A 10,159-nucleotide genomic window follows, 5' to 3' on the forward strand; every position below is an offset into this window, starting at 1 on the left:
GATAAACTGCTAGATAGAAAGTGGTAAAATGCGTGCCGAATTTAAATATAGCATGACAACGGTCGGTCCCCGGGATACTCCAGCCGCCCGTTTCGTTGTTTTTGACGGGCATGCCAGTCGGACTAACGACTCTCAAGTTCGAGTTTTTATAATTTTTCTTTCTTATAGCTGACATAAAATTTTGCTCAGAGTATAATTTCTTCTGCAATTGTACTACAATCGGATTAAAATTCAGTGGTCGAAATCGGTTCCTAAAACAAACGTAGATCGGTGAAAAATTTGGTGTCCCTCAGTTCCTTTTGAAGAGGCACCTTCTTCAATAGAGAACATGTTTTCAATGTCGGATTTTGTTAGTCCATAAAATCAAGTCCCTATTTTATAATAATTAACTCCAATGTTGTAATGGTAAATAAAAAACAGATTCGTCCGATTATTTTCATTTATAGGCGTTGCATACACTGGTCGAATTTGTAACTCATAATTAATCACTCTTATTTTATTTCCATTAAGATGACTTTCGTGGATTCAAAGGTTACAGTGTAAAACATTTTATGCATTTGTTGCTAGTAAACTGATAAACAGTGGTCGTGAAATCTATACATATTAATGAAATAGATTTATTTCAATGTAACGAGCCATTATTAATCGGAGGAATGCCCTGTCGAAATGTGAAAAACATATAAATAATGGTCTCCTGTTAATTTCCTCCAAGTGTTTCCATTTTCTCTTTCTCCCTCTCTCCTTTTTGGTAAATTATCGATTAATAGAAGAGCATGAAATTTCACGAAATTTTCGAGCCTCCGAAAAACTCGAAACTAAACCGGGGGGATTTATGAATCTTTCCAATGGTCGTTATTGTCGCCGCGCGTGAACCGCAGCCCCCCTCAAATTTTATTAACTCGTACACTATTTTACATTCCTCTCACTTCTCTTAAAAACATCTCGTCCGTTTTATTTTATCTTTACTTCTGTTTTATATTTTTTTCTTGCCTTTTCATATTCCATTTTTTCTCTTATAAAACGTAATCAAGCTCGTACCTAATGTACTGATTTTTTGGATCATTCATTATTCGTGGATAGCCGGCTACTAATGCATCTTGTCCGCCTATGTAGAGCGAATTGTAGATTTTCCAGTAAACGTCACGTACTTTTCTCGCAGGATGAAAGAGCCCCTGGAATTTTTTTGTTACATTAGCAAGAAGTATAAACTGTCAAATTGCATCAGTTCAATAATTTACATCATCCAATATACGAAAATGAAGGAAAACTGAAAGTGGTTCATTATTTTTATTGTAATGCACGTTTAATGTGACTAAACTTGAATTTGGTGCTTTAACGACAAAAATTTAGTACATTGAAATAGTATTCATTACGATGATACGACTATCAAATAAAATATATTTTTACGAACCTGTAGAGTGTACTGCAAAATTTTAATCGGTCCAAGAGCAACCCTGAGACCATCAACGGCATCCATAAAAGCTTGAACAAGATGAGGCGATGTTTCGAAAACGTTCGGCCAAACGTGATTTAACAAATGGATGAGAGCATCTTCGCAACCAAAACCATAAACGCCAAGCGCCATATGTTTTATAGCTGCGCAAGCTGTCTGACGATGCACAAGATCACGATCCATAAGAGCGTCCTCCAACAATGGACAAACGGCATAAATATAATCTTTGCCCATTTCACCAATGTACTCAAAGAGAAACGAGAGTGACTTCAAAACTCCGTTCTGCACGTTCAATTCCGGAACTCTGTATTCGTTCATCAATGCTGGCAAAACAGTAAACGGACTACAAGTTTCCGCCACAATCGCAATCGCCACCGTCGTACATACTCGATTCTGTCGTTCTTGAACTTTCAGATTGTTCAGAAGCGTCGCCAAAACGTCGTGTGGACTGCGTAGCAAAAAAAAATTGTTATCGCTCATCGTTTCTTTCGAAAATAACAAAGAAATATTTGAACAATGCAAACATACAGTTAGCAACTGAGATATTATTCAGAGTATTCATTTCGTCATAATTTGTCTTCTCAACTCACCCAATGGCCTTCGCTATGTAACCAAAAGTATTTACGGTCGCTCTTCTAATTGCTTTTTTGTGTGCCTTCAGAAGTTCCAATAACTCGAAGCAAATCCTCATCCATTCTCTGGCTGAAACGTATTCGGGTCCTCGGTCAGCAATCCGACCGACAAGATCTATACAATTTTCTTGTACCTGAGAATAAAAAAAATATTTCAAACATTTTTAAAGCGTGCTCTTCCCCAGTTGTAGAGTTTAAAATTTTATTTCGGCGATCTTTAAAAATAACACAAGCATTCGGATGTGGAGGAGATATTTCTACTCCGTAATTCAATAAGGAGTCTCGCGGAAGTGTTTTCCTATAAAATTTTAGAAATTCTATCGGAGATATGAACGTATATTATTTCAATTAGGAATTTACTTACATAAAACTTGAATCAAATGAGAACAAACCTTTTCGTGTCTGTTTTTCAAAATTGGTGTAAGCCTGGGTAACAAATCCTTGATCGGCGGTGTCATTTTCGTCATTCCAATTACATTGACAATAGCTTTCAAAGCTCCCAGAATACTACCCAAAACTTCGGGATATTCTTCGCCCAAATATTCGTATAGAACGACTCCCAAGTGGCCCATCAGTTTTTCCTGAATAACAAAGCAAAATATCCATTTTTAATAAATACATTTTTGTTTGCTGAAAAAGTTGACCCTATTTTTAGAAAAAAAAACTTACTTCTTGACAAGTTTTCATGACGACAGCGATACGAGAAATAAGATCGGCAGCTTGCTGACGAACTTTTGCGGATTTGTTGTTCAAACGCCACAGTATCGTTCCGCAAATTTGAGGCAAATATGCTTTGACTCTTTTGCCTAGAGTGTTGACTATGGTTCCGAATCCGTTGAGCATTACAACGTCCTGAAAAAATTCAATACCATGTTCTCAAATGAAATTCGTAAGGGCGTTAGAAAAATAATAATAAGTGAACTGAGCTGATGATTCTGATAAACGAAGAAAAAAATTGTCTTACCTCGGTCGTTTGTTCTTGGAACGCGTAAAGAATTCCGTCGATAAGCTGTTCTTCGAGCCTCGAGTCGACGTCGGCAGCTCCCAAATTGCCCATAATTTTTTCTATAGTTTCCATAACCATTTTCCTGTATTGTTCATTTTCATCTTTGAGATCATCCACAACGCGATTTATGATTTCCGAAGCTCCAACTTTGTTAGCAATTTCCACAGTCGTGTCGACAAGTTGACGATAATTTCGACGATCCAGAGCCATACGATGGTTCCAGAAGTGTTTGAAAAAGTGAGGCAATATTTCGTCCTTTATATATTGAGCTTCGACACCATCAGTTCCGCAACATTGTTTCACGACCTGAAAGAAAAATTGTTTTTTTTTTTCGTTCATCCCAAGATTTTCAAAATCATTTACGATAATATATCATCATAATTAGAATCGAAAGAATACATAAAAAATCATAGTAAGAGCTGCCTAATAACTTCATGGCGATTGTTACCTTCAGTACGATTTTCTTCATTTCCTCATCAGGCGATTGAAACTCTCGAATGAGAATGAGCATTACTTCTCTGGTATAATAATTAGCGTATTCGGCGTCCATGAGTGGGATCAAATAACCAATAGCCTTGAGGAAAGCAGCAAGACCTTTACCACGATGTGTTCTTATACCTTTCCATAGAGGTTTTAGGACGGAATCGAAACTCTCGATACCGTAGGGTGTCGCCGCTTCAGCCAGAGCAGCTATAGCCAGAGCCGTTATCGTTCGAACTTTCTGTTGCTCGTCAACCAAGCCTGGTGAACAAATACGTTATTTGTAATTTAATTATTCGTCAGACCCAAAATATATCACATTTTTATCATGTTGATGATGTTTCTAGAATGGAAGACTATAATAAATAATGAAATGTTAAAAACATATTTACCATGCTCTATAATCTCGACCAAACTTTTCAAGTGTGGCAAAATTGCACACCCCATAAGAATAGCGATTTGCTGCACAATTTTGATACCCGTGTGTCTGGCTTGCCAAGATTTTTTGCTCCGACAAACGGCTTTGAGAAAAGGCAAAAGCGAAGGGATTCCAAGAGCCGAAGCGACAACCGCGAACGCTCGGGCGGTCGTATTTCTTACGTATTCATCAATATTATCAATGTCGGGTCTCATAGTTGATATCATCGTCGCTAAACCTGCGGCTTTCGCTAGATTCGATATAATCTCACGACCCTCAACACGAGCGTAGTAATCTTCGTCGATCAATAGAGGCTCAATTACGACGAGAATCTATAAAATTGGGAGAAAAAAAATCGTAAATATGAACGAATTCAATTAAGCACACAACAAATTAATTTGAAATTTTCATCAGAAAATATGATTGAATGTAAAATATTGATAACAGTATGAATAATAAGAAAAATGTTGTACTGACCTTGTGGACATAGGGGCGAACGAGATCGTCTAACTTGTAAAGGATCCTATCGATAACTTTAACAAGAAGATGTCGTTCCTGATCTTCGAGAGTAGGGGACATGAGAAGTGGCAATATTTGATTAAAAAGTGGCCCAGCACCAAATTCGCGGGCTTTATCAGTGATTTGTCGAAGTGCAGCTTTTCGCATGGGGGGCGTGCCGTTCTTTATTTTCAATAGTAATTTCATGATTTTTCGTTCCTTTTGCTCCTCCGGACTGAGGGATTCCTCGTCAACGTCGACGAGTAATTTGTCGAAGTACTGAGCGTCTTCGGGTTTCATGAATGGCAAATTACCCTTGGGTTGATTATCGACGAATTTGGCGCTTTTGTCCTCTTGTTGAATAAAAAATCCTTGAGGCGTGCCGGCCATGGGAGTTGGCGTTGCTGTCAATTTACGTGCCGGCGTACGAATGGGTATGTAACCCGCGGGAGGTTGTAGGACTTTGTAGCCCGGAGGAAATAGTGCGTCAAGCTCATCATCTGAAAGCGGACGGTTCCGTTCGTCGATTTCTCGTTCCCAACGATAAGCTTGCAATTGTTCTGGCGTCATTGACATCAAATGACCCGGTGTCGGAGTCGCCATCCCCATCGCTTTCGGTCCTGTCGGTGTAACACCACTCGGTGTCAGAATGGACGTTTGATGAGGCGTTGTAAGAGGCGTCGCTGGCGTCTGAGGTGTCATGGAACCAGGAGTCTGATTCGATGGGGTCTCGTCCCAACGACTTCGACGCTTACTTGCTGATGGTGTCGGTGTCTCCTGAATCAAATCACCGGCCACTCGGTCTGTACGCGGTGTCTCAGCCCATCCGCTATTATGACCCGGTGTTTCTGCAAATTATTCGTTATATTTTCATTTCAAGTTGTTATTTCTAATCAATATCATTCTCAAACGCAATAGTAATAATGATTAATAGGTGGGCAAATATTTTGAAAATTACCTCTTTCAGTTTTGGGTGTCTCGTCCCACCGATTTCGTCGACTAGAGACAATTTTATCGTGCGATGGGGTTTCTCGTCCGGGCGTTACTGCACCAGGAGTTGCGTGACCAGGTGTCGGTTCCCACATACGTGTACTTTGACCCGGTGTCGCTCCTGGCGTTTCGCCACCTTTTCCATGTCCCGGAGTCTCGTCCCATCTTATCGCAGCTGGTGTAACCTTCGTTCGAAAACAAAACGAATAATTTAAACCTGCCAGTGTTCAAACGCGGACTATTTCTAATTATACCTGCTGGTAATACTTACATCAGCGTTATCCCACGAAGTAGGAGTCGCTGAATTGCTAGCTACTTTTTTCACAGTCGGTGTATCCTCCGTTTGATCCCAACGCCCACGTTTCTTTGGTGCAGGTTTTGGCTCGCCATTAGTTGCCTTCAATGTACCGTCTTTTGCTTTTTCCGCTAATTTCTTTTTCAACTGGCAATTGACAATAAGAAAAATTCATTAATTTCTACCATTAATGAAAAATCAAATTTGGTCCCATACAGAAAAAAATCTTGAAAGGGTCCAATTATTCGGTATATTTAATGAGTATTGACTTTTTGTATTTTCAAAATAGCTTGTACATTAAAAAAAAAAACTTACTTCAGTTTCCTCGCCTTTGAGCAATTGCTCACGCATAATTTCCGAATACGATCTCGAACCGATGTCCGGAGTTTTGCCACCTGTAACCACGAATCAAACGTCACGCAAAGCGTAACAATTAGTTATAATTAATTGTTAAAACAAAGAGGTGAAGACTTCTTGATCGTAAAAGATTCTTCTTTCGTGGTAATTCACGTAAACCGTATCTATTTTCATTCTTTATCATATCAATCCTCACCAAATGACTCTGAATCGTTTTTTGTAATTATTTTCTCTGGTCACTGGTTGTTTTGTTTTTTTAAAGGTTTATATCGTTGCAAATTTTACCGCATGAAACTGAAACTGGTGAGGAATAACCAGCCGATAATAAGCATTTCATTGTTCACAAATTCGAATAAAATTTGTGGCATTAATGAGTGTGTCTCTTTATCAAGATGAGTTTAAAAAATTATATTTCTCGTTGTACCTTTGTTATCGATACCGGTTCTTTTTTGTAAAATTGTTTAAAATTAAAGCTCGCTCGATATGCGTATTTTCTGCTGTGCTATTTTGATCTTTTTTATCAATTTCAGTTTCATATTATTTTTTTTGAAACGTTGGAATACGACGGTTGATATTCCAAAAGAACGAGCTACCGTATTCATTCTCCCATTCATCGTTCTCCTTCAATTTTCGCTGCTAATTACATAATTACTAATTGTATATTATTAATTATTTGACAATAAAAATGATAAAAAATTAATATACAAAAGTAACGGACGATTCGGAGAATTGACAAGGGTAGCTCGCATATATAATACGTACGTGAAGACTCGGTGGCACAGGGAGCACTGTCCCGCTCTCAAGTTCTCTTCCACATCGAATAAATACTTTAGCCATCTAAAAATCAACTCATTCTCGTTATTAATAATATTTGCATTCAGAACCACTCATACTATTTTCTTGTTTTTTTTCCTTCTATTTGCGAGTTGTCATTCCGAAATCAGAGCCTCGTATTCCCAACGTCACCGAACGGGAACGTTTATTCCTCCGGAATATTGTACTTGAGCTTGAAAAATTAAGAAATAATCTCACAAAGCGATAGAATTCATATGAGGAAACAATGAAAGTGCAGAATGCTGAAGAGCGAAAAGAAAATGAGAGAAAAGCCTCAAAATGATTTTGTTTCCGGCTCCGATCGGTATGAGAATTACACAAAGAAAAGAAAAAATTAATGGATGTCGTTTAAAACCTTCGACAACAGTATCCCTGGGGAAAGCAGATGATATCCAAATGTGCAGACCGTCACTATGATTGGAAACAAAATATGTTTACATTAGTATGATATTTTCTTTTTTTCATCCTTGATTCACCATTCGTTCGATCCACATTCACACCCTAAAATCTGTGTCATTGAAACGTTGCTCGAACCAATTTTCCGACTCATCGAACTTGTAAGAAAAGATTTCCTCTTTTTCTATTCATTTATGTTCTCACTTGCAACGACACAAACGACTGTCGTAGATTATTTTTCGCCTATGAAATACGTGCGAGCGCCGATCGAAGCGAGGCTTGAAATGACGGAAAATTATTCAGAACCGATGAATAAACACACTGATTCGCATAATATATTTATTTATTTATGATTATATTCGTTTGATATTTATAAGTAAAGAAATTATTTTCAAAAATATTTTTGTCCGTCCAACTCTGCAAAAAAACGCTACTTCTCATGTAAATGAATATTTTGTTAAATTTATCGTTTTCAAGCCCCGGTTTTACCGGCTACGCTTGTACCCTATGTAAAAAATATAAAAATAAGATTCAAGTATAAATTAGAATAACGTTTTCCTGCGATTTCTTTTCAAACTGTTTTAAAATTAGACGATAAATTAAAATATTAGGGCTATAGAGTAGATGCATGTACAAACCTTCAGCAAATGGATCGACTCGTTCTGGTGAAATTATCATACGCCGTCTTTTTTGTCTGTACTCGTCCTCGCGGTCCGCGATTGTTGGACGTCTTCGATCTGCGAATGGATCGTAACCTTTTTCGCTCTGAATAAACATATAAAGAAAACATTATTTTAATACATCAAACATTGAAAACTATTCAAGTTTTTTATATTATAGATACTATCAAAAAGTATGAAAATATTCATTATTTAGACACTGATTTTCGTTATCTATTTTGACATGGAAACCTCAAAGTTATCAGTCATTAGAACTGTTTGGTTTAGAAAACTTAAAAAACTCAGTCCTTCAGTTTTTGTTGACATTCTTTTCATGATTAGCGAATAGAACACATTCAACTATTTTTTGCTGGTGCAAAAACGAATAAGATGGCTCTTGATGACTATTCAACAAATGACATACTTCTTTGAATATGCCTTTAAAAAGGGTTAGGGTGAGCTTCAAAAATGAAGACGGTGTTGTTCTATTTGAATCAAAACTCATTGTGCAATTACAAAAATATAAAATGTCAACGAATTTTTACCTGTGCCACATCGTTGAGAAGAGCAGCAGGGGCGTTGTAACCTGCTCTTTTGTTGGAACTGAATGTACTCGGCTCATACTCCTCATCCTGTGTTGAATAAAACACAATTTAAATGAAACATTTCTTTTCTAATTGTATAACAGAAAAAAGGCACCAATACATTATATTCCACATTTATTGACAGTAGTAGCTTGATGCGTTACTAAGCTGTTGCCTAAACAAGGCTTGACTCTTTCGGGGGCTTTTTTTGTGGGAGAAAACTCTACAGTCATATAACAGGCACACAAGCATTACCAGAGGTGAAAAAGCAAATATGGTATATATTATCAGTTAAATTTTTCTGCAACATTACCTCGATTTCGTCGTTTGCAGCGATGGACGTGACATATCCGTCATATTTATTATTGGTTCCATCATAAATGTCTTGATCGTAGAAACCAGTTTTGCCAAGGCCTACTTGTTCTTTTTCAGTAGTTGCGCTTTGAACTTCTTTCTTTTTGGATTGTATCTCGCGTATCTGTGCTTCAATATCTTAAAAAAACAAATAGAAAAAATTTCAATAACCAATTAAAGAGTTTGCAGAAAATTCAAGTTTTCGGGTCTATTACAAAGCTAAATTATTAAGCATTGGTGAATACTAAGTAGGTTTACAGTTAATAATGAAAGGATTTATCACTTAATACAGCCTTCATTCATAGGTTCATTCGAAATGGAGATTTCGTTATGAATCAATCAATTTTAATAAATTTTCCTCGAAAACCATATATGCAATCAAATTTCAATGATTAATGCTCTTATATCTGCATCCCTCTTGAGCAAATAATATGTTTCGATTATTTTCTGATTATGCGCATTTCTTTGTAAATCTCAATGCATAACCTAGAAATATGATCAACGGCCGAGATCACTCCGATTTTTATGAATGCAGCAAATTCCAAAACAAAATTGATTGTCCCCAGGCATTAAAAGTAAATAAATTGGCTATTGATGGATTAGATTTTTGAATTTAAACTATTATTAGTTTATGAATGAGCAAGTGTTACCTTCGTGTGTTCTCGGAATGGCGTCCATCGTGGTGGCTCGTTGGCAGATAACTTGAGCCCGCCACTAAACACAAAATTATTTTCAAACCACGATCTTTAGAAGATTCTGTTGATTACAGCACTGTGATCAAAACAACAAGATTATTGTTACAACTTGAAGGACCGATTAATCAACACGTTTATTTAATTATCACTAATCACGAGTTCACAATCGGTGATCACCTTCTTGACCGTCGTTTATTTGGCGATTTCAAGATGGGTGATGTGGCAATACTATTGGCATATACATGTATACATCGCAAGGACACTATTCATCGAATTTACGAACACATTTACTCCATTTATTTTTTTTAATCAAAATTTTTATGGTTTTTTTAAAAAGGTGCTGTTGAATGGTTTCCCAACAGTTATTTTTTTTGCAAATCGGAATAAAATTTTACAGGGGATTATGTATATAATATCAAGGGAATTTTTAAACGCCTAACCAATAAATGATTGTCAGATCATTGGAATAATATTATTTAAACAAATATTTCAAAACAGCTTAGCCGAT

The 10,159-nt window shown here is 36.9% G+C and overlaps 1 protein-coding gene across 3 annotated transcripts; it reads right to left on the minus strand.

Moving 5' to 3' along the window:
* Nucleotides 1–425: 425 nt before the first annotated feature.
* On the minus strand, nt 426–9,863 carry Sf3b1 (splicing factor 3b subunit 1). Of its 3 annotated transcripts, XM_043416755.1 has the most exons (17): nt 9,829–9,853; nt 9,607–9,727; nt 8,916–9,094; nt 8,564–8,650; nt 7,998–8,124; nt 6,088–6,167; nt 5,749–5,919; nt 5,446–5,662; nt 4,467–5,335; nt 3,964–4,321; nt 3,540–3,832; nt 3,050–3,397; nt 2,755–2,937; nt 2,478–2,666; nt 2,044–2,219; nt 1,412–1,901; nt 426–1,172 (listed from the first exon to the last, which is right to left on the minus strand). In XM_043416755.1, the coding sequence occupies exons 2-17, from the start codon at nt 9,632–9,634 to the stop codon at nt 1,014–1,016; spliced, it is 3,954 nt and encodes a 1,317-aa protein (XP_043272690.1). In that variant the 5' UTR covers nt 9,635–9,727; nt 9,829–9,853; the 3' UTR covers nt 426–1,013. The 3 variants fall into 3 exon arrangements, with proteins under 3 accessions (XP_043272690.1, XP_043272689.1, XP_043272691.1); XM_043416754.1 differs by having other exon boundaries at nt 9,607–9,863; XM_043416756.1 differs by lacking the exons at nt 7,998–8,124; nt 8,564–8,650; nt 8,916–9,094; nt 9,607–9,727; nt 9,829–9,853 and adding an exon at nt 6,892–7,982.
* Nucleotides 9,864–10,159: the final 296 nt, after the last annotated feature.

The sequence above is a fragment of the Venturia canescens genome, chromosome 4 (genome assembly GCF_019457755.1).
Source record: "Venturia canescens isolate UGA chromosome 4, ASM1945775v1, whole genome shotgun sequence".
In the NCBI taxonomy this organism is placed as follows: Eukaryota; Metazoa; Arthropoda; class Insecta; order Hymenoptera; family Ichneumonidae; genus Venturia; species Venturia canescens.

Coding starts and splice junctions, on each gene's coding strand:
- Sf3b1 (XM_043416754.1), bottom strand. CDS start 9,634: ATGGACGCCATTCCGAGAACACACGAAG. Junction 5,920..6,087: donor TCAAAGGCGAGGAAACTGAA/GTAAGTTTTTTT, acceptor GTCAATTGCCAG/TTGAAAAAGAAATTAGCGGA. Junction 5,663..5,748: donor CTTCGTGGGATAACGCTGAT/GTAAGTATTACC, acceptor TTTCGAACGAAG/GTTACACCAGCTGCGATAAG.